Raw genomic sequence first — 25,410 nt, forward strand, 5'->3', positions numbered from 1 at the left:
GCTAATGTGCAATCCGTACTGTATACATTACATATCTGAAATTGAATCCCTTGCTCTCCAGCACGTGGAAGAGGATTCCAGATGCCATTTCCATATATTATCCAACCTGCTGACATCTTACTGCCACCGTAGGGCACCACTATCCAATCCCTGTCTTACATACGGTGTTCCTCTTTGTCAGTCCCTAATAGTACCCAGACCCTGCCTAACTGGCCTTTTCATTTTGCTGCAACTCCCAGACCTCCCTACCAACATTTCACTAAATCCAGAGCTGAAACATTCCAAGAACGCTTTTGTTAACCTTCCCACCAAAATCCTCAGCCACACAGAAGTTTGTTCTATCCAAAGGCCTTACCTTTTGTTGTACTCCCAAATTTAAGCATGTTGGATGTACCTAAAACGCTCCTTCTCCTAACCCCAGCAATGAAAACACTTCCTTGCCATCAGTTATTCCTTTCAAAGCCAACCTAATCCCACATTGGACTCTGCCTCTCCCATTTCATACCATCATCCAGTTGTGACCCCCCCCCCCCCCCCCCCCCACCTAACCACGTCCCGACCATCTTCCAGGAATTCCATACCACCAACCACCAACATGGCCTCACCATCCTTCAGCAGATCCCTTCCGAGAACACCAACCTTTCAGCAGAAAAAAGGACAGTCATACACAACCTCAAAACAGATCCTAATCTTACCATCCTACTTGCAGACAAAGGTTCCATCACTGTTGTTATGAATAGCAGTGTCTATTTGGTGGAAAGGCCTCTGCTAATTATCTGACTTCGTCACCTTAAATCCTGCCAGAGTGCTTCCATCCCAGAAGTTCAACATAATCTCCAATCCCTGCCTTAAGGCTTAGGCCCTTCCCTTGAACCCATTTGCCTCCTCAACTCTATAACACCCCACACACACACACCTTCTACATGCTAACCAAAATATACAAACCCTACAATCCTGATTATTCCATTGCAGCTGATTATTGTGCTCCAACTGAAAGGATTTCAGCACTCATTGAAGATCATCTCTAGCCAATTTCCCAAAATCTAGCTTTGCACATGAAAGGTACCAACCACTTTCTTCACCGACTTTCCACCATCTCCACCTCTACCTGCAGGATCCCTACTGATCACTGTTGATACTACTTGCCTATACACCAACATCCTTCACACCCTTGGTCCTGCCGCTATTGAACACTACCTTTCTCGACATCCTTCAGATTACAAACCCATTAAATTGATCCTCATGCACCTTAGTAAGTTTATCCTAACACACAACTACTCCTTTGAAGGAAGGTACACAAACAGATCCGTGGCACAGCCATGGGCACTTGCGTGGCACACTCCTGTGCTATGTTTATGGGCTTTGTAGAGGAAACTTTCCCAGTCTTCCAAAAAACTAAACTCCTAGTCTGGTTTAGGTTCATTGATGATTTTTCATGATCTGGACTCAGGGCCAATACACCTTATCCTATACAAAGAAGTGACCCCTTCCGCACCCAATACTACCCCGGACCGGAATAACTGAACCGTGTCCTTCGTCAAGGCTTTATTACCTACTGTCATGCCCTGGAATGAGGGACATCCTACCCAAGATCCCGCCCATCCCTCCTGTTACCCACCCAACCTCCACAACATCCTAGTCAGTCCCTATGCCACTCTCATTCCCATCCCCTTGCCACATGGATCATATCCCTATGGAAGACCCAGGTGCAAGACCTGACCAATTTACTCGTGCAGCACTTGGTATTGCATTCCTGTCACAAGCTTATCCTACCCCATTAAAGGCCAGGCCCCGTGGGCAGTGGCCAAACTGTGGCCAAGAGTGTGGTTGACCATCCTGTGGCGCAACATGCACCTGAACATAACATGCTTGATTTCAGTGGCTGCTTCACAACCTGGGCCATCTGGATCCTCCACTCCACCAGCACCGCCAGCTTTTCTGAACTGGAATGGGAGTTATCCTTACAAGACATTTTGTGCTTTCAAAATTACCCCAGCCTCAAACCAATGGTAACCAACTGTCTCTGCACTTTCCACCCAACATTTCCTGCCCCTCAGTCCTATCACCTCCTCAATATTCACATCCTCTCATCTTTATTGCATGCTGTCCTCTGCCCATACATTTCCCCATTTTTCCCCTTCGTCTTCCTCTCTTTTGCTGCCCCACCTTCCCACCCACTCCACATGCGCCCCTCAACCTGCCTGTGACCCGTGTTTATGTCTAGTGCTTTTGCTGTTTCCTCTTCATTTATTGCTCTTACGTCAAAGGAAAACAAAATGGATTTCTGTGGTCAGGACCTATAAAGTGAATAAAAAAACATTCACGTAATTACAGAAGGCTAAAATATGTTATTAGTTTCAGATTTTATGTCCACCTTTCTGACAGTGAAGCATTAATCACCCAATGAAGTTATTTTTATCGGTTTGCTAAAGAAATTTGGCTTATGTTAATCTTTCTGCTGAGGCTGTCAATTTATTTGAAACGAAGTGTTTAATTCCACACTATTGACTAGTTTCAACTGTTCACTGCATTTCAAGTGCACCTGTTCATCTTCTAGCACCAATGGCATTATGCCATAGTAAAAAGACAAACATTAGATATTGCAGTACTGGTACTCCAAGAAAATTTACATCTGAATCTGGACATACAAATGTGCACTTTAAGCCGAATTATGCATTTTAGTATGGTTCACGAAATTCCGATGGCCCTGGAGTATCCTCTAATGTCTTGTTTCTTTTAAGACATATGGTAAGATATTTTAATGTTTTACACGTACAACCATGCAGGCTTCCTGTGTCACTGTAGCTGTGCAACCGCGGTGATGCCTGTTATATGGTGCTCTCTGCCAACTGCTGAAATGAACCTATTTGTAACGGGTTGTGGGAAAATATTGCGAATATTTGATTGAAAAGCGTTACTTTCAAAGTAAATTTTCTTTTACGCAAGATGAACTATGTAAGAGAACGAACAATGAATTTGTTAAAACACAGACCGTTTGACTCTCATTTAAAAATCAACTCTTTCAGGACTACCATTTAGAAGAATTTCGAGCCCAGAAGATCAGACATTTATGCCATTGTTAAAAATTTTACTGGCACATTTGTGTGATGTATCTTCAGCAGTAACAAATGCAAAAAAGATCAACTTTATATGTGTAAGCTTAGCTTCTCGTGCAGCTTATTAATCTTTGAGACCAATATTGTATTTTTCTCGTAGCAACACTATGTATATTAATTCAAACCATTAACTTTTCCTATTTGTGTGTTTGCGCTACTTAAGTGATGTTGCTATTGGCTGACTACATCACGTGTCCTACGCTCGGATTATCTGCGGTCATCAGCTGGTGAGATCATGTGACACGAGCTATGACCGACTTACAAAAGTGCTTCGCAATCTTGATTTTCAATGCTTCGGAAAGTAACATGCGGTGTTTGGTGGAATTAAAATTTATGCTTTTGTAATACGAAAAAATGCTGTGTACATGTTGCTGCACATCAGACATCTTTCCAAAATGTGTTTTTTCTCCCCCTGAGTTTCATTTTCTAAAGTTCCAGGAAATTCTACGCTGATGTATAAAACCATAACCATTTAAAGGATTGATAAGTTTTACAGTTCCGAGGAAAAGTGTACTGTCACTTAACTTGGAAAAAGTGCATTTTCACCTGGAGAAAGTGTATTTTTAACCAGGAAAAGCAGGGAAAAATTGGGGAATTTTTTTTTTCCTTGTCCATGTATACACCTTGTGTCAATTCTGCGCCTGGCAGCCCTGTCCTGTTGCCACCACATCTCTGCATTCTCTCACATGCAGCACACATCTTGCCTCACTCCGACCCTGCTATCCCTGCCCCTCCTCACCTCATGCTTCCTTCTTACCCCACCCCAGATTGCTGCTCACATTAGACTCAGTCTGTAGTCAGGCTACAGAGGCCAGAGACAGTGGTCGTGTGTGTGTGTGTGCGTGTGTGTGTGTGTGTGTGTGTGTGTGTGTGTGTTTCATTCATTTTTGAAGGCCTTTTTGTTTGAAAGCTTAAATGTGGAGCAGTCTTTTCATCATGCATGTGTATGACTCAATCACCACATCTGTGTAATGAGCAGCATTCTGCCCTTTTTCATAATACAGTCAAACCTTGATATAACAAATTTAATGGGACCATGAAAATTAAATTGTTGAAACAGGGCTATTGTTATAATGAGGTTTTGTTATTGTAACTAGGAGGTAGGAGCCATGTTTTCGTGGCTGAAAAGTACATTACTGTAGTACTTTTCTGATGAAAAATTAACATTAAAAAACAAATAATGAAACACATTTTGTTCACTCATTATTAATATTTTATTAGTATTTTATTAATACTGTACATGTAGAATATCTTACTTTTGAATACAGAAAAATTCACTTATTTTCCTTTGTTTCTTTTTTCTTAAAGATTCTCTTGTGAATATTGTCTTTATCTCCTCAAACGCAATCAATTGCTGTGCTGAAACACTGGAAATTGAAGATGCTACTTGCTGAATGGTTTCCAACTGACCTATTAGCTTCATCAGAGGAGGGGAATTCGCACTTGTCACATCACTGTCATTGTCTGAATCTTCAACAGGCAAATTATCCTTTAATCCTTAATGATAGATTCATCGGTATACACTTCAAACACCAATGCATCATCCACTGACAAGTATTCATTACTGAAGCATCTATGGTTTTACCAGTAACTGCTGAATAAATCCCCAGATCACTTTGAATATCATTCTGTGTTATTTCATCCACCACAACATTCTCACAAACTTCTTCACTTTCAGAAATTCTTGCATTTCCCAGCAGTTCAGAATCACATTTGGCTGTACGCTGTTCCAGGAACTAGCAGTCATGTCACAAGCCTGTAACATTGAAACTATAGGGATTGCTCACCTCTCTTTCAGTATTTGCGATCATGTGATGAACTAAACAATGTTTGTGATTATGTTTTGAACTAAATGTAAATGGTATTTTGTCTTAATTATCCCCATATCTAGTGGCTAAAGAATCAAAGTACAGTTCGGAGTGGGGGGAGTTGATAGTTTCAGCATTCTTCATTGCTGCCACGTTGTTAGGCACACTACAATTATCCATCATTAATGCAATTTTCTTATACTTCATTGACATCTGCTTATCAAGTGAAAGCAGCCACTCACTAAAAAGAGTAGAAGTCATCCATGCTTTTTGATTTGCCTTGTAGTACAGTTCGGGGTGGGGGGAGTTGATAGTTCAACGTTCTTTATTGCTGCCAAGTTATTAGGCACACTACAATTATCCATCAGTAATGCAATTTTCTTATTCTTCATTTACATCTGCTTATCAAGCGAAAGCAGCCACTCACTAAAAAGAGTAGAAGTCATTCATGCTTTTTGATTTGCCTTGTAATTGACTGCTATAAAAGAAATCACATTTACAATACAACTGTAGCAAAACATTACAGCTGAAGCTATACTGTACTGAATTGACTGACAAACTAAAGGAAGGTAAAATAAAATATATGTATCCTCTTACCTGGTAAGTTTCTTACATTTTTGAAGCACCATGGTTTTGCAGATCGTCTGATCACCAGTCGTGTCAATTTGTGTGTCCCTGATGCGTTGCTGCAGAGATGAACTGTTAGGCATACTTCAGACTGCTTTCATCCTTTACATTTTTCTCCTGTAAAGGTCATCGTCTTCTCTGGCATCAGTTGATAAAACAATCTTGTCTCATTTGCATTGTACAAGTTTTCAGGACTGTATTTTTCTAACAGTTTACACATAGTGTTTTTTCTCCAAAATTCTGCATCACCTAAAGGTGCTGATTTTTCTTCTCCTGAAATCACTTTAAAGTTGATCCCATGCCTGACCTTAAATCTTTGCAACCATCTGTTACTTATCTTAAAATTAGAATTGTCAGGCAACTTAGCGAAATCTAAAGCTTTTTGACATATCAATGGACCATTAATTGGTACGTTTTGCACACACATCTTGTTAAACAGCCGCAGTGTAGCACTGTCTACATTGTCAGCAGCAGCTGTCTTTATTATTATTATTATTTTTTTTGAAGGGTTAAGTTTTCGACTTAAAAAACTTTCTTCGATTTCTGTTTGTTTTTTAAGGACTGTAGCTAACATTGATTGTGCAAGTCCATCCTTCCTTGCCACATTTACTTGTTTCAATCCATTATCAGTGTCTTTGAAAACCTCCATTTTTTTCTCCAACCTTATTTGCTTCCGAGTTCCAGGTATTGTCCAAATCTTAGTGAAGTCCAAAATGTTTATATTGACTAAAAACATTCACAGATTGCAAACATCACGGAGATAAGCCTGCGAATGAGCCCAACAAAACACTTCTGGCTGCTACTGAAGCTCAACAATGGACAAACTAAACACTTGTTCAAACAAAGGAGCTGTTTTGTCTCATTTGCCACTTAGCGCAGCTCACCCACAGCTGTATGCTACTCTCGTTACTTAGAATAAATACAGTACTGTAGTATGTAGTGAAGCTTCTGGAAATAAAGTGCCAAAAGTCTAGTAGCTAAATAAACAATACATACCACTATAGTGAACTTCTTAGAAGTAGGAAATAATAAATTCCTCAAAATTTTGTCTTCGTTATAATAGGGTGTTGCTAAATTTACTTCATTGTTCTAATGAGGGGGTACTTAACATAGTACATGCAGGAAATCAGCTGGGGCCATATAAAATTATCGCTGTACCCGGGTTTATTGTTGTGTTGATAATCATTATTCAGAGGTTTGACTATACTGCATATATTTTTTTATGTATTTAATCAGCCTTAAGATGATCCTCCTAATTGACTTCCCTTTTTGTATATTGATGAAGTCCTTCAACACATTATATGCACCACCCTGTAGCAATTCCAGCAACTAACATAATTTTGTTTAGTTTTCACTGAACACCCTTTGATCATTCATTTATGAATTTCTGTTTTAAAATATGTGGTATTGACATAATTATGTGTCTTGTTGTTCTTTATTATTTTACTTTTACTGACTTGTAATTGTATCTGTCTTATGGTAGACGGAGTTGAGATTGGCTTGGGGAACAACTGGCTTGGAACCACAAGTAACTACTGTTAAATGTCCTGCTCTTGAGCCTGGGGAACGTGGACAAATATGTGTTACATTTAAAGCACCAGGTATATTTATAACTCATGTTATGTTCATTGGTGTACTGTCACAGTACCCCTTGAACTTAAGTCTAAAAATTTTAATGATATGGTTTTCTAACCTCCTTAAGCTGATGTATAAGAATACATTTTTGAGATGATTTCCTAATGCACTTAAAGTTTATATTCATAACACGCCCTTGTGCAGCTAAGCTCAGTTTTGTATATTTCATTTTGGCATGTTCATATTTTCCTGGATTGTTTGAACTTGTAAAATCATACAGCAGGTTCTAATATTTCCTCATTGTGCTCAACATTAACTTCAGCTTACTTTCAGTGCTGCTACTCAGTATGTTTACCATAGTTTTAGATGAACTAAACTACAGAGACTGTAGAAGAATTACTTTCTCAAAAGTTCCCAGTACTTTCACATTTAAATTCTTTGGAATTTTGTTTCATTGTGACTGGCTCTAGGGAGTTACCTGTTATACACTTTCCTCCAGAGGTATTTGTTTCACAGCACTGTAGAAAAACTCTGCAGAGTTCGGAAGGAAAGGTAAGGAGCCTGTGACAAGCTGAAGCTTCAACTCAGCCTGTAAGGGGTGCTTTGATGGTATTATTGGTAGGGCACTGCCTGTGAAAGGCAGTCCGGTCCAGAGTACTGTTTCAATTTGTCACATATAATTAAAGTTAAGATTTATTCTCAATTAATTAGATTTATCTTCAGTGTATTTATTACATTAAATGATAAAATGAGAGATACCAATATTGCAGATTCACATTCCAAGTAAGTGTTTGTTTCCATGATTGTGTCACACTAGTACATGAAGTGGATCACATGTACATGTCATTGGACGACTTAGCAGATTCCCTGAAATTTTATCATTACACACCAATTGCTTTATTGTTTTCTGAAACTCCATTGAGGACACTGAAACGATATACTGTACATTTATGCAGTATTAGTTGATGTCACCATAATAAATGTCATGTGGTTTAAAAGTATAAGTCTAAAAAATGTTATTGTACTTCTTAAATACATGCCTGTGTCAGTTTATTTTGCCTTACACACAGTTGCATTGACTGCAGATAAATATGTTGTACGAGCCACACTATGTGATCAAAAGTATATGGAAACCCCGAAAACATACGTTTTTCGTATTAAGTGCATTGTGCTGCTACCTACTGCCAGGTACTCCATATAAGTGACCTCAGTAGTCATTAGCCATTGTATGGGAGCAGGATGGGGCACTCTGCAAAACTCACGGGCTTCAAATGTGGTCAGGTGATTGGGTGTCACTTGTGTCATCTGTATGCAAGATTTCCACACTCCTAAACATCCCAAGGTCCACTGTTTTCAATGTGATAGTGAAGTGGAAATGTGAAGGGACATATACAGCACAAAAGTGTACAGGCCAACCTCGTCTGTTGACTGACAGAGATCGCCAACAGTTGACGAGAGTCATAATGTGTAATAGGCAGACATCTATCCCGACCATCACACAGGAATTCCAAACTGCATCAGGATCCACTGCAAGTACTATGACAGTTTGACAGTTAGGAGGGAGGTGAGAAAACTTGGATTTCATGGTTGAGTGGCTGCTCATAAGCTGCACATCATGCCGGTTAGTGCCAAACGATGCCTCGCTTGGTGTAAGTAGCATTAACATTGGACGATCGAACAGTGGAAAAATGTTCTGTAGATTGACGAATCACGGTTCACAATATGGCGATCCGATGACTGGGTGTGTGTATCCGTATGCCGAATGCCCAGAAAGCGTCATCTGCCAGTGTGTGTAGTACCAACAGTGAAATTCGGAGGCAACGGTGTTAGGGTGTGGCCGTGTTTTTCATGGAGAGGGCTTGCACCCCTTGTTGTTTTGCGTCACACTATCACAGCACAGGCCTACATTGATGTTTTAAGCACCACCTTTCTTCCCACCGTTGAAGAGCAATTCAGGGATTGCGATTGCTTCTTTCAACACAATCGAGCACTTGGACCTGAATCCTATAGAACACTTTAGGGATGTTTTGGAATGCCGATTTCATGCCAGGCCTTGCCGACTGACATTGATACCTCTCCTCAGTGCAGCACTCCATGAAGAATGGGCTGCCATTCCCCAAGAAACCTTCCAGCACCTGATTGAACATATGCCTGCGAGAGTGGAAGCTGTCATCAAGGCTAAGGGTGGGCCAACACCATACTGAATTCCAGCATTACCTATGGAGGGTGCCACGAACTTGTAAGTCAGATTCAGCCAGGTGTCCTGATACTTTTGATCACATAGTGTACATACTTATGGTACTTACATTCATTGTTGCCAGTATTTTATTTCCTGGTGAAATCTCTCATTTGCAAAGATAATTTTTGTTGCTCAAAAGAAAGAAATTTTAATTATATCTGGGGTCCAGCCAAACCATATGTGCAGGCTTGTTATCCAAAATTGTCTGATACTCACACTCGTGCCAGGGGACTAAGTTTTTGTTGGTTGTGTACGGGTTATACTCACATTAATGCCAGGGGACTAAGTTTTTGTTGGATGTGTACAGGTTTGGTGAATCCAGTGTTTCTGAGGTAGGGACTATAGATTACTGCCAGTTGTCTTTAACTAAAAACTCGTAGATGCGCTTCAGAGAGCACTATACAGCTTGCTGGTGGTGATTAAAGGAGAGAAATAAAAGACGAGCGTGCATTCTTAATAGAACAAAATGCAGATGATAATGATAGACCGCTCTCATTACTCTGGGCGTACGTATTCGCTGACTTGCAGTGCAGTTCATTGACTCTGAGGTTAAATTATATCTTTAAACCTCAATATTCCAATAGAAAAAGAAAATAATATGTTATTATGTAGCGAGCGGGGCACAATATTATACACTTTATCAAAGGTGCCCATATACCGGGTGATCAAAAAGTCAATATAAATTTGAAAACTGAATAAATCACAGAATAATGTAGATAGAGAGGTACAAATTGACACACATTTTTGGAATGACATGGGGTTTTATTAGAACCGAAAAAATACAAAAATTCAAAAAATGTCCAACAGATGGCGCTTCATCTGATCAGAATAGCAATAATTAGCAAAACAAAGTAAGACAAAGCAAAGATGATGTTCTTTACAGGAAATGCTCAAGGTGTCAACCATCATTCCTCAACAGTAGTTGTAGTCGAAGAATAATGTTGTGATACACTTGCGACTTCAGATAACCCTAAAGCCAATAATCGTATGAACTGAGGTCTGGGGACCTGGGAGGCCAAGCATGACAAAAGTGACGGCTGAGCACACGATCATCACCAAATGATGCGCACAAGAGATCTTTCACACATCTAGCAATATGGGATGGAGCACCATCCTGCATAAACATCGTACATTCCAGCAGGTGTTTATCAGCCAGACTGGGGATGACGCGATTCTGTAACATATCGGCGTACCTCTCACCCGTCACAGTAGCAGTTACAAAACCAGAATCACGCATTTACTCGAAGAAAAAAGACCTGATAACAGTAGATGTGGTAAATCCAACCCATACTGTGACTTTCTCGTCATGCAATGGAGTTCCCATGACAGTTCAAGGATTTTCGGTAGCCCAAATTCTGCAGTTGTGGGCATTGACAGACCCTTGGAGTGTGAAATGAGCTTCATCGGTTCACAACACGTTACTCAACCAATCGTCATCTTCCGCCATATTTTGAAACGCCCACACCGCAAATGCCCTCCACTTCCCTAAATCGCCAGGTAACAGTTCATGATGCCGATGGATTTTGTACAGATAGCATCGGAGGGTACGCCTCAGTGCCAACCAAACAGTAGTGTATGGAATGGCGGTGTGACGTGTGACTGCATGAGCGCTGACTTCCCCGTGCATAGACGAACCCGCTACAGTCTCCATTCTCACCACAGCTGCATTTGTCAATGGACCTTTATCGTTCGAATCCCCTTCCTATGGTGATGGGATCATAACTCTGAACTAGCACATTCCCATTCTGATAATACAGCTTCACTAAAAGTGCCTTTTCAGGTAACGTCAACATGCTGCGACTGCTGGTGCATCTGATTCTCTCTCTCATTACAGGTCCTTTTATACATGATTGTCATGTGCAGGCACTGACGTTTTGCTCTTCAGCGCCATCTGTCGGACATTTTGTGAACTTTTTTTTTTTTGTTCTAATAAAACCCCATGTCATTCCAAGCACGTGTGTCAATTTTTACCTCTCTATCTACATTATTTCGTGGTTTATTAAGTTTTCAAATTTATACTGACTTTTTGATCATCCGGTACATAGCCTCTGACTTTATCCATCTTAAATTTAGGACCTACTTACCTAACCCTATGTGCTGCTTTAAATGCCAATAATTTGTTTATGCCACTACGGTTTGGAAAGGTCAGCTTAAGTGTGGAAGTTGTTCAGCTGACCACCAACCAAGTATACGCATATTATATGCTGCTACAACTGATGGAAGAAATATGTTAGTTACATTGTCAAATATGCTCTCTTCTTTACTCTTCTTAAATGTAAATGTAAAATAATTGAAGAAGTCAATAATGAATGTACTCCACATGATGGTAGGTTAACACTCATCATTTTTATTATATGAAAAGTATTACAAAAACATGAGCTAGTCTCTGCGTTCGTTCAGTTTAGCATCCACCAGGAGAATGCAAATTACGTATGCTTCTTACCTTTCTACCATTTACTTGAAGACTACTCAAAATGAGCTGGAGACAAGTAAGTGCCTAATCAGTAATAAAGGACACGTGATGAAAGAAAAAGCTGAAACTGTTATATAAACCACAAAACTAAACAGAAAAAGTTATGCTGCTGGCAGGGCAGGTGTGATAGAATATAGCACTCAGCGAACTGCTCTACCAATGTGTGTCAGTCCCAAAACCTTTCAGTTTGGATCCCACAATGCCAAGTATTTGCAAAAGAGAAAAAAATCCAGAGGATAAAAGTTACTTCAAAGTATCTGTTTACTGTGAGACAAAGAAGGCATTTAAGGTTACACACCCTCCTGCTTCAGTGAAGTCATTTGTCTTGGGATTGTTGCAACCTGTACCGAAGACCAGTGTTGGCACTTAAGAAGACATCACCAACTTTTTCGAGAAGTAAAAAGTACACTTGCAAGATACCAAGCCCAGCAGTAGATTCCGTGTGAAAATATGGGCCATAATTCTCATGGTATGAAGTCATGATCTGAAAGTGCAGATTTTGAACTTTCACGTGCACTGGCTGGTTTTTTCTCGCTGCACTCCACTACAGCACCTAATGCTGAAGCATAGAGCACTGTACAGTTGCATGACAACCGGAGTCATCTTTTTTTTGCAGGACGTTGAAAGTGAGGTATGAGAGGTTGGAGGTGGACAAATCAGCTCAATGTGTTTTGAAATTGGTTCAAGACCACATTATTCCATGAGTACATAGTAGTTCAACCTCACACACACATTTGTTCAATGTTACTAACACGTTTTTAGTAGGTTGCTTCCGTGTCTATCTGTCTGGTACAAATTTTTCAATTGATTGTAAACTAACAACCCAGTGACCTAGAGACTTGAAACTTTCAATGTAGCTCAGAACCGGATGACAATGCAACATTAACTCACTTCCTTTTATGTTGTGTGGCAGAGGGTACTTTTTTTTACCTCTATTCTTTCCCTATTATGGCCCAAATTGTCATGTGGGATCGATGCCTGAGGCTGGTACTATGCAAGTGTGCTTTTCTCTACTTAAAATATGTGGTAAAATTGGTGCTGTTTCCTTGTTAGTGGAGGAGGAGGAGGAGGAGAATACGAGTACACGCTTGAGATCAAAATATTAGGAATATGTTTCTGTTAAAATGGCCATGACACTGTCACCAAAATCCAAACTAGAGAATAAATCAAGAGGGCAGCATACGGCCATGGTTTTACCTGATGGATCAGTGGCCATACTTATGATGTTGTGGATGTCTTATGTCCGCTTGAGAGAAGCAGCAAGTCCCTCAAGTAAACTCCCCACCCTCAACTTGTGCTGAAAATTGTTGAACAAGGAAGCAGGACAGAGGGAAAAACGCAGAAAACCTCACTGCTAAGATAGCTCTCACAGTGCAGTGGAACGTCAGTTGATTTAGGATGCATATGGAGGATCTGAGGAACTTAATCTTCCAGTTCATGAAAGGCCAATGTCTACAGCTCTCTAGAAAACTAATTTTTAACTATCAGATACCCATGTGAGACGTGGCTACAGGCTCCACAAATAGCGTGACTCTAATGGAGAGTGAGCTAAGTGTTGAATGGCTATTGGTCAGATGTTTGACTAGAGCAGAAACAAGACTCCCTATAAATCAAACAATGGTTTTGTGTCTGAATTTTCATAGCCGAACAAAGAGTGAGAAATTGACATATGGGTTATCAAATGGACAAATGTGGGTCTAGTTCTACAAAAAATGTTTAATTGATAAAAAGTAATCAGGAGAACCATGGGAATTGAATCGTCTGGAAGAAACCCAGGAATTTTTTAGAATTCCAGGAATTCTTCTTTATTTTAGTTTTCAGACAAATTGTAAAAAATTTAAGGACAAGATAGATTGCTACTTATCATAAAGATGACACTTAAGTAGCAGACAGGCATAACTAAAAGACACTTACTCCTAACCTTTTGGCCACTGTCTTTGTCAGAAAAAGTTACAAGTACACACATTCATTTACAAAAGAAAGCACACCACGCGCACACTTGTCCATCCTCTCTGGCAGCTCGGACCAGAATGCAACTGTCACGTGGAATGGAAAAAGCAATCTGAGGAGCTGCGGAAGGGGAAGGGCTAGCACTGTACGGGAGGAGGAGAGATTAGCACTGTGTGGCAGTGTGTATGCAGGGACTAGAATGCGAACATGTGCAACCTCGGAAGGCTGTGGGGCAGGGAGGGCCCTAGGGCAGGAGAGTAGCAGGGAAAGATGGGCGGCTAGGTTGACAGAGGTCGACACTAGTGATGTAAAATGCCTGAGAATTTATAAATTGGGGCAAATGCCTGGGAAAATGCCCAAAATTTGTAAATACCCAGGCATTTATGCATTTTAAAGATTAATTCACAAGCGGCGCTTGAAATAATTTTAAACTTATGTTTTGTATTGGAAAACGTGCTTTGCATGACTGCTTGGGTAACAAAGTTGAAAAAGCTGCTTGAGAGCCAGGGAAGAATTATTAAGGGAAATAAATTCTGCTGTAAACATAACTGTACATTTTAATGAGGTCAGTTCTTAGGGTAGCAAATAATAAAAAAAGGAAACAAAACTCAAGTTTAAAAATAATCCTCAAAAATAATAAAAAAAGAAAACAAAACTCAAGTTTAAAAGTACTCCTTGAAATGAAGTGTAGTTTATAATAAGTAGCTAGCATGTAGGTAGTATTTTTACTTGTACTATACCACTGCAAAAAAGGAACTTAAAAAAACTGTAAAAATGGACATCATGACCAGACACCAAAGGTTACAAGAATATCGAAACATGTAAAATTCAGTAAAAAAGAGCAGGGATGAGAAATCACATACTGCACGGAATTACTTATAAAATATTTAAATATGACTAATGCAGTGTCCACTGTTCAAGGCAAATGAATCACTTCACTTCTCACCTTTAGCTTAGCTATCCGTGATCAGTGTTAGAGAGGTTCATTAATGAACTGTTATTTGAAAAGATTGTTATTACTAATTACAGAGAATCTGAAGATCCACTAATCATGTGAATGCGTCATTATTAATAAAAGACCTACAGCAGAGACTGTTTTCTGTTTTTGGAACATTGAAACATTGTTGCTGTATCAGGCCAAAGTGGATGGAGCAATGTGACTAAATCTGATTTTTGTGTGTGTGTGTGTGTGTGTGTGTGTGTGTGTGTATGACAGTATAATTCTTGTTATCCGCCCCTGGTAGCTGAGTGGTCAGCACGACTGAATGTCATACCTAACGGTACGAGTTCGATTCTTGGCTGGGTCGGAGATTTTTTCCGCTCAGGGACTGGGTGTTGTGTTGTCCTTATCATCATCATTTCATCCCCATCGACACGTAAGTCGCCGAAGTGGCGTCAACTCCAAAGACTTGCGCCAGGCGAACGGTCTACCTGCTGGGAGGCCCTAGCCACATGGCATTTCCATTTTATTATAATTCTTGTTGAAATTTTACTCTTCTGTAAGTTTTATCTGCACTCAGCTGATGAAGATTTCAGTACTAGAGCTAAAGATCTTGCTCTCGCACACCCAAACCAACCTATCATCATCATCATCATCTTCTTCTTCTTCTTCTTCTTCTTCTTCTTCTTCTTCACCACCACTGATACTCATAATGATTTCACTGTCTCTAGTCCATTATGTGCCTCACCGATAATAGCCACTTATTTGCAATACATAAATTCACTGTCATGATCCCAGTATAAAGCCAAAACAGATCCTACATAACTGTAGAAGGAGTTGTGTGTATAGAAGTACATTGCTAAACCGCAAAAGGTTTCAGTGTTTTCCTAGTGGCCAAAACCTTGCTGGTAAAACTCTGCAATTTAAGAGCCAACTAAAGGAATATCTTCTTGCAAGATCGTTTTTCTCAGTTGATGAATTTGTTGACATGAATAATGAGATGTAGATTGCCAATTTTATACAGGAATGTCGTGTTAGCACAGTGCCACTAGTTTTGGTATTTATTTCTAAGGTATAATTTAATTTTAAAAAGCTTCCAAAATAAAAGTTTTATTGCCCAGATCACAGTTGGTACATGTCCTGATTACTAGTTTCAGCAAACTGACATTGCCATCTTCAGATAATTGGGTATGTGAATTTAAATTCCCTATGTGTGGCACATTGCCATATGGCCATTGACAAAATTGGAGGTAAACTCACAGAAAAGACACTACAGTGCAACACTAACTACACTAAAATAAAAGTCATAACTGTGATCCAAGTAATACAAATATGACTTTATTCATAACCATCTGAACAATAATGGAAAGCAGTATCTTGTGACTCTACACAGAACAACTGATGTGAGAGCGGTAAAAACTAGAACAACACAACGAGAATCAATTAGCGCTGCTCCACGTGTATATAGGTGGCAGGTCAAAGGCAGATGGCATGACAGAACAGCATGCTGTATGCACGCTTCCTGCCGGTGGGTTCTAGTGGCTGGCCTGCTCTGATGCAGTTGGTGATTGGGATGAATACACACACACGGCAACACTATACTCGGTGCACTCACACTCACAAGCACTAGTAACAGGATACAGCATACCTTGGTGTGCCCAGGTTATTGAGGAGATGCTGGCAGCCCAACAAGAGCCACATCCACTGGATCCGGAGTGGCAGCAGCTGATGCTGATGGTGGAGGCGGGACAATGTACCAGGCGGGCACTAGAGCATAGGACTGGAATGCACGGGGGCACAGACTGACCCAAGAGCGGTGGGCCCATGTGGCACACGATGACAGTGCTGGGTAAGAGGGTGCCTTTGCCCCTCTGCGTTGTCATTGGCAGGCAGGTCTCAGTGCGGAGAAGACTGGGGTGGACCCACCAATGATAATGTCTCAGGTGATGGTGACGAGGGATCCAGTGGAGGTGGCCCGATTGGAACAGCAGGGTGCAGCAGTGGACTCGAGGCCGGAGACAGACCGGCGCCTGGTGCCGGAAAGCTGGAACCCCAGGCAGCATACATGTAGGAGGCAGCCAATGGGATGGCGGTGGTCCACAGCAGGTGATGACAGGCTCGAGGCAGTGGGTGGCGGGGCGGGGCAGGCTGTGGCGACAGGAGCTGCACCGATGAAACGGTAGCTTCTGGCAGCAAGTGGGGACACAACTGATCAAAATGGCACACAGTCAGCCTGTCGGCCTTATGGACATCACAGAGATGGTGCCCTTGGTAGTGGACAACAGTGGTCAGTATCCACTAGAGTTGGTGACCAAACCCTTGTGGCCACACCAGTGATTCCAGCTCGAATTGGTGGGACGAACCTGACTCCTGCAGGTGTGGTGCTGGTCACAGAAAGTGAAGGAGTGTATGTGGCTGTCGGCCATGAAGCAACTCAGTTGGAATCCGCTTCCCCATAGGTGTGAAGCGATAGGTGCTCATAAAACGGAGAAGGGCATTGTCCTGCAAAGAATCCACAACAAAATTTTTCATTTGGAGCTTTAACGTACACATTAGTTGCTACATCTTGCCGTTTGATTGAGGGTCGGATGTTTCAGCCATAACATGATGAATGCTATGATGTGAACAAAACAGTTGAAAGGTACGAGAGATAAACTGGGGCTCATTGTCAGAAACTAAGATACAAAGCAGCCCTTCAGTAGGAGAAACCCTCAAAAGTGTATGAGTTGTGACCTCAGCCGATGTTGAAGTTCACCTGAGAATGTAAGGAAACTGAGAAAATGCATCCACAACCAAGAGCCAACAGGAATTCAGGAAGGGACCTGCTAAGTCTATGTGATTTCAACCCCATGGCTGGTGTGGAGGAGGCTAGGGAGACAGAAATATCCAGGGAGCTCCCTGTTCTGAAGCACATTGCCCATAAGCCATGACAAAACAGACAATTTCCCTATAAATCCATGGCCAAAAAACATGTCTCCTAGTTAACAGTTTAGTATACAAAACTCCCCAATGGCTGTGGTGGAGAAGGTGTAGAACCTCGCATTGTAATGTGTCTGGAATGACCACTCTTGGAGGGAGATCTTCCGTGGACAACAGCAAAACACCATCTAAAATATAGGCAATACTGTAAGGAAAAATAGTTGTGCAGTGGGTCCGAAGCCTGACCTGGCAATTTATCAGGCAGCCCTGTAAACAAAATGAATCACCTGGCGAAGAACTGGGTCAGCAGCAATGGCAGCTGTTATGCGCCAGAGCGATTCTTCATGATCAAAGTCAGGAACAGAACAGACAAGGAGGTGGGATGAGGTGTCTGCGTTGGCATGTTTAGACATAGGTTGAACGTGGATTTCGTAATTGTAATGAGACAAGAACAGCGCCTTTTGTTGTAGACAGTGTGCTGCCTGACAACACAAGGAAGTGTGAGGGTTAAACAAGGAAACCATGGGTTTATGGTCAGTAATAAGGTTAAACTTGGATCATACAAAAAGACAAGAAATCTCTTTTTCCACTTGACAGTGATGCTGTAGAGTGAGAGATTTAATGGTGGGTTGGCAAAACTATGTGCTGTTCTGGAGAGAACGTAGTTAAACAGTGGGCCAAGAGTAGTCTCTATTTCAACAGTTGCAAAGATTTCAACATCTGAAAACCACGTTTGCAATCCAGGCTCCAGCAGAATGGTACAGTCTTGCATAACAAGGCATTGCAGTTGCCCCCAGCAGTAATTTATGGTAGTTGGCTATCTTCCCTAGGAAGGCCTGAAGCTCCTTTGTAGACGAGGTGCGATGCATAGACATAACAGTGGAGATGTGGTCTGGCAGAGGGTGAACCCCATGCTGTGAGACCTTGTACCCCAGATTAACAATATAAGGTTGAAAAAACAGATTTAGTGAGGCTACACTGTAAGTCTGCAGACTGTTAGACAGAAAACAAAGTGCGCAAATTTCTCAAGTGATGGGCAGCGCTGCAGCCCGTGACATCGGTATCATCAAGATAATTGATGCAGCCTGAGGCAGGCATAGTCCATTACTCTAAAAATCATAGGAAAATAGCAGTAGCACTAGTCACACTAAAATGAAGGCGCAAATATTGAAGAGACCAAAAGGAGTATTCAAAACCAGAACTCTCAGAGACCCTTCGTCCACAGGAACCTGCAGGTATGCTTCAGACAAATTAATTTTAGAAAATTATTGGCCACCCAGTATTTTTGCCAAAAGTTCCTCCTGGCATGGGAGAGGGTACGCATCCACAGTTGACTGCATGTTGATAGTATTGCTGAAGTCACCACAAAAGTGAATTTTCCCCAACAGCTTCCAAACTACAACCAGCAGAGATGACCATTCCATAGCCATAACAGGTTGCATCACCTCTTAGAGACAGAAGCCTGTCTAATTCTGCTTTCACTTGATCTTTCAGGGTTACAGGAATAGGATGTCCACGACAAAAGTGAGGTTGAAACCGTGGATTTCAAAAAAATATGAGAAGAAAAATTCGTAGCACACCCTATACCTTCCGAAAACAAGTCCAAAAACTCCTCACACAATGTGTCCAGTTGATAATGTGGTACCTGATCGGACACAAGCTGAACTGTGTCGGTGATAGAAAATCCAAATGCCCAAAATTTGTCCATCCTGAAAAAGTTCTCAGCACTAGAATCAGCACCCAACAAAAATGTATCGGAAGAAACCACTGACCTACAAGAGGCGGTTGATGTATTTGTCCCAGTAGCACAGCGTTCTTGTTGTTATAACTGACCAGCTTTTGCATGACCAGCGTTAATGGCGGCGAGTGTAAACTCACACAGGTTTGAGAATTCAATAACATCATCGCAGCACCTGCGTCAACCTGTAGCCAGAGACGTGGCAAAAAGCACTTAACTCGGTAAATAACTTGGAAGAAATCACAAGCGTTGGAATCATGTGGTTTACGTCCATGTCCATATGCTGAGTAATCTTCAATGAACGACACACAGAGACGATGTGGCCTTTCTTCTGCTAAGCATTACAAGTAGCCCAGCACTTAAGGCATGCTGAACGTTTGTGCTGGACAAAACAGAAAGGACAAGACAGAAACAGGGAACGCTGATGCCGGCACTGTGGCTGTTACAGATGTTTGGGCCGACCTTGGTCAACTCGGAACGGGCCTGGATGTTTACTGCTGCTTCCTCGTGCAAGCATCTCTTCAAAATATTATGTTGTTTGCAAAACTTCTGCCCTGCCAACTTCATAGAGTAAAGAGTTCTGGCAAGCTTCCTTGTCCGGAGCTAAACAGATAGTTGCGTTACACACCGTAGAGTCTGCATAACGGGCATCAGCAACGAATTGACACATACGGCTAAGGCCATGAAGTTTGTCTGCCAAAACCCTGTATGACTGATGGCTGGTTAGGTTTTTTATAGCATCGGTACAGTTCAGTTCATTCTGTTGTGAAGTGTTTGTTTGTGATGGTAGTTGGACAATAAACTGCACATTTGATCAAAAGTAAGAGGTGCCAGTTCTTGTAAAGGGGCAAGCTGACACAGTAATTGATACATCTCAGGTGGAATCCAAGGGAGGAAGAAAGCTTTGCACAAATTCGAATCTGTCACACTGAAAGCCAGAAAATGCTGTGTAGGTCTTTTTTTGTAAGCTTCCCAGTCCTTGGCTGAATCCTCATATAGAGGAAAAGTGAAACGGACTGGTGCAACGGTACCCAGTCTGTTAATCGAAACCAACAAAGTGTTCTCAGCTGAAGTAAGCTGTTCAGTCAGGGCTGGTATCACAGCAACCATAATGAATCAACCTCATGAAACCTCACTGTAAGATTGCACACAAAGAAACCTTTTCAAACTCATCGCCAGTCATGTAGTAACCAAGCAATACATGAAACCGATCCAAGTAACACAAATGTGGCTTTATTCATAACCCTCTGAACAATAACAGAAAGAAGTCTCTTGTGACTCCACACAGAACAACTGATGTGAGGTGAACAAACTAGAAGAACATAAGGAGAGTCAGTCATTGCTGCTCCACTCTTGTATACACACGGTCCGCCAGTAGACGGTGTGGTGGAGACTGTGCGGTATGCACGCTCCTACCTGTGGCCTTTAGTGGCCGGCCCTCTCTTATACAGTTGGTGGTTGATTTAGGTACACACACATGCGGTGACACTGCACTTGCCGCCCTCAGACTCACACACACTGATAGCAGGATACAGAAGTTTCAAATGCATCAGACAGAGCACATTCACTGCAGTCAGTGGATGACCTCAAACCTGTTTCTGACACCTCTGTGCCTAGCTGGTACAGTTATGGCTTTTATTCAATGTACTTATTGTTGCATGGGAGTGTCTTTTCTGTGAGTTTACCAACATGTTTTCATTGGACAGATGGCAATGTGCCACACATAGGGGCTTTGTTATTCATGTATCCAATCATCTGAAGATGGCAATCTAACTTCGCTGAAACTAGTAATCAGGATATGTACCAACTGCGATCTGGGCAATAAATCTTGTGTTTGGAATCTTTGTTACATTGATATAGAGACCACTCTTCTTCTGACAATGACAGGAAATTGCAATAGTGTAATAATTTAAGTTGTGGCCTACAATAGAGGAAACACAGTATTCCTTTTTAAATATATTAGTAATACATGACTATTCAGAAGTTTTTGTTGTATGTCTTTCTGAACTCATCAGTGTAATTTCATCTTTTAATAACCCATCATTCCACATCTGTGCATTTCAGTTTCATATGAAATACAAAATAAAAATAAAGAAATTAAAGTGATCAAATTAAAGTGATCGTGGCTTGTATTTAACTGTGCTGATTTTACAAAATCTGGTTGATGTGAACTTGATCTCTTGTACTGTGATAATAGCTGACCTATACTGTTGCCTTATTTTAGCTTTTGTAAAGTTGTGAATGCAACTAAGAGGAAAGAAATTGCTAAATGTATTATACTCAAGGAAAGTAGCAATAAAAATGGATAAGGCTCTCCACTACTCACAAGTTATCACTGTAACTTGAATCAAATTCAGGACACTGTATTAAAATTGAACGTAACCAATTTTGCTTGCAGAATTTGCTGGAACTTTCGAATCTTACTGGCACTTCTACCATATGGGTGTTCGATTTGGGCACTGGATAAGCTGTGCTATTATTGTTGACCCAAATGATGAACCTCAGAATATTTACAGTGGATGTGATAGCGGTAAGCTGACTGTTCTGATGATCTGTAATACTGTATATTGCTTTTGTTAATAACTCATAATATTTTTTGTTATAGGCCCTGCAACAGACAATTTTCTTGAAAACTTTGATAATAAATCCAGGAATGATCATGCAGTTGACCTTACAGTTCGATCAAAATGTGATGAAATATTTGAGTCTGCTTCATTGCCAAAGTGTGAATCTGTATCTTCTAATATCATGAACAGTAATGAGAATCAGAAAAATCCTGAATATGAGAGTGATTCTGAATCCGATAATATGAGTATTGTTTCACACACCATATCAGTTACTTCAGAATCAGGAGATGAAGATAAATTTGTTGTTGTTTCCATGCCAGCTTCATCAACAACTGAAGGCAAGTTCACAACTTATAATTTTTACTTCTGTTATTATGAGAGTCAGGTAGTCTCAAACGTGCATGGCTAAGCATTAAAATAAATTAAATAGTTTGTTTTATAAATAGTACTGTGGTCATATTTTTTATTTATGTTTGTGACACCATATTTTTTCAAGAAGTAGTGGCATATTTTTGTATGTTCTTTCAGGATGGGTAGAATATCAAACTGGTACTGATACATATTTTTGTTTCCATTGTCTAATAATACTGCTTTGAAACTTATTTTGGATGAGTTGAACAATCACCATGCTTCAGTAGTGTGTTCCAACTTGAGGTTGACATGAGAAAATGTTGAACACTCTTGCAGTAGTAAATAGTGCCACTCATTGAATAGAATTTCACAAGTTCTTTGTGTTTGTGGCGAAAATGTGGAGTTATTGTACCTGATGCAAGCAAATTAAATTATTTGCAACATGAACCGAGCAGTTCAACTTAACCTTTTGTTAATGCCAAGGCCAAAGATCACCATTATTCATTAAATGAATACCTTCTCCAGATTGGTAGTCATGTTATGATATGTTGCTGGAAGATGAGAGAGAACTTTCTTCTTTTGTTTCTTCATCAACTTTATATCCTATAGATGCTTTTGATATTAGACAACTGATGGGGTCATGTGAAATTGGTTTAGAAACTGAGATGCACTAGTTTTGTAGGAACTCCAAGTGCCGGATGTTTGTTGTTCTTCACATTTGCTTTGAGATATGAAATAGTGAAGGCAGCAGAGGATCAAGTAGGTAAAAAGGTAAGGGCTAGTAGAAATCATTGGGTAACAGAAGAGATATTGAATTGAACTGATGAAAGGAGAAAATATAAAAATGCAGTGAATGAAGCAGGCAAAAAGGAATACAAACTTCTCAAAAATGATATTGACAGGAAGCATGTAGAGGCATATATCACTGGGGTTAGGTAGACATATAGACTACAGGAAAATTTTAGAGACCTTTGGAGAAAAGAGAACTACCTGTATGAGTATCAAGAGCTCAGATGAAAAACCAGTTCTAAGCAAAGAAGGGAAGGCACGATGGTGGAAGGAGTATTTAGAGGGTCTATACAAGGGCAGTGTACTTGAGGGCAATAATATTGAAATGGAAGAGGACATAGATGAAGATGAGATGGGGAGATGTGACACTGAGTGAAAAATTTGAACACTGAAAGACCTAAGTCGAAACAAGGCCCCGGGAGTAGACAAAATTTCATTAGAACTACTGATAGCCTTGGGATAGTCATCCCTGACAAAACTCTACCATCTGGTGAGCAAGATGTATGAGACAGGCAAAATACCCTCAGACTTCAAAAAGAATATATTAATTCCAATCCCAAAGAATTCAAGTGTTGACAGGTGTGAAAGTTACAGAACTATCAGTTTAGTAAGTCATGGATGCAAAATACTAACACGAATTCTTTACAGATGAATGGAATAACTGGTAGAAGCCAACCTAGGGGAACATCAGTTTGGATTCTGTAGAAATGTTGGAAGACGTGAGGCAATACTGACCTTACGACTTATCTTAGAAGATAGATTAAGGAAAGTCAAACCTACATTTCTAGCATTTGTAGACTTAGAGAAAGCTTTTGACAAATTCTGAAGTCGGCAGGGGTCAAATACAGGGAGCGAAAGGCTATTTACAATTTGTACAGAAACCATATGGCAGTTACAAGAGTAGAGGAGCATGAAAGGAAAGCAGTGGTTGGGAAGGGAGTGAGACAGGGTTGTAGCCTCTCCCCGATGTTATTCAATCTTTATATTGAGCAAGCAGTAAAGTAAACAAAAGAAAAATGTGAAGTATGAATTAAAATCCATGGAAACTTTGAGGTTTGCCAATGACGTTGTAATTCTGTCGGAGACAGCAAAGGATCTGGAAGAGCAGTTGAACGGAATGGACAGTGTCTTGAAAGGATGATATAAGATGAACACAAACAAAAGCAAAATGAGGATAATGGAATTTAGTTGAATTCAGTCAGGTGATGCAGAGGGAATTAGATTAGGAAATGAGACTCTTAATGTAGTAAAGGAGTTTTGCTATTTGGGGAGGCAAAATAACTGATGATGGTCGAAGTAGAGAGGGTATGAAATGTAGACTGGCAATGACAAGGAAAGCTTTTCTGAAGACAAGAAATTTGTTAACATCGAGTATAGATTTAAGTATCAGGAAGTCTTTTCTGAAAGTATTTGTACAGAGTGTAGCCATGTATGGAAGTGAAACATGGTAGTTTAGAGAAGAAGAGAATAGAAGCTTTGGATATGTGGTGCTACAGAAGAATGCTGCAGATTAGATGGGTAGATCACATAACTAATGAGGAGGTACTGAATGGAATTTGTGGCACAACTTGACTAGAAGAAGTAATTGGTTGGTAGAACACATTCTGAAGCATCAAGATATCATCAATTTAGTATTGGAAATTTAGTGTTGGGGGAAGTGCGGAGGGTAAAAACCATAGAAGGAGACCAAGGCATGAATACACTAAACAGATTCAGAAGGATTTAGGTTGCAGTATTTACTCAGAGATGAAGAAGCTTGCATAGGGTAGAGTAGCATGGAGAGCTTCATCAAACCAGTCTCTTGACTGAAGACCGCAACACCACCACCACCACCACCAACAACAACACATTTTGTATACAGTCACCCAAATTGCATGCACTTGTCAGACAGGTGAACTGTGGTGCCCACAATTTACCACTCTCCGCCTTTGAACTGAAATCTTGTTCTCATGCATTCTTCAGAAATTGTGTAAAATTTTTCCAGTGGGTTTTTTCTGTTAGACACACACACACACACACACACACACACACACACACACACACACACACACACACCAAAACAGATCTTGTGAATATGAGCAACCTCTGAACGCCAAAATACAATGGAAAATCCAGTGTGGAATGCAACAGTATTATGAAAAGGAAAATTGCTACTCACCGTATAGCGGAGATGCTGACTTGCAGATAGGCACAACAAAAAGACTGTCATAAACAAGCTTTCGGCCAACAAGGCCTTTGTCAATAATAGACAAAACACACACAACAGGCAACTGAAGCCATACAGCAGTGTGGCATCAATTGCCAGAGACTGCAGTCAT

The 25,410-nt window shown here is 40.7% G+C and overlaps 1 protein-coding gene across 1 annotated transcript in view; it reads left to right on the top strand.

The window, feature by feature from the left end:
• Positions 1-25,410, top strand: part of LOC124794918 — a 145,980-nt gene that overhangs the window by 71,752 nt on the left and 48,818 nt on the right. The window contains exons 8-10 of the mRNA XM_047258622.1: positions 7,035-7,152; positions 21,784-21,915; positions 21,991-22,290. Coding sequence (XP_047114578.1) covers positions 7,035-7,152; positions 21,784-21,915; positions 21,991-22,290 — 550 coding nt within the window. The remainder of the gene's footprint in view (positions 1-7,034; positions 7,153-21,783; positions 21,916-21,990; positions 22,291-25,410) is intronic.

Source organism: Schistocerca piceifrons, chromosome 4 (assembly GCF_021461385.2).
Source record: "Schistocerca piceifrons isolate TAMUIC-IGC-003096 chromosome 4, iqSchPice1.1, whole genome shotgun sequence".
NCBI lineage: Eukaryota > Metazoa > Arthropoda > Insecta > Orthoptera > Acrididae > Schistocerca > Schistocerca piceifrons.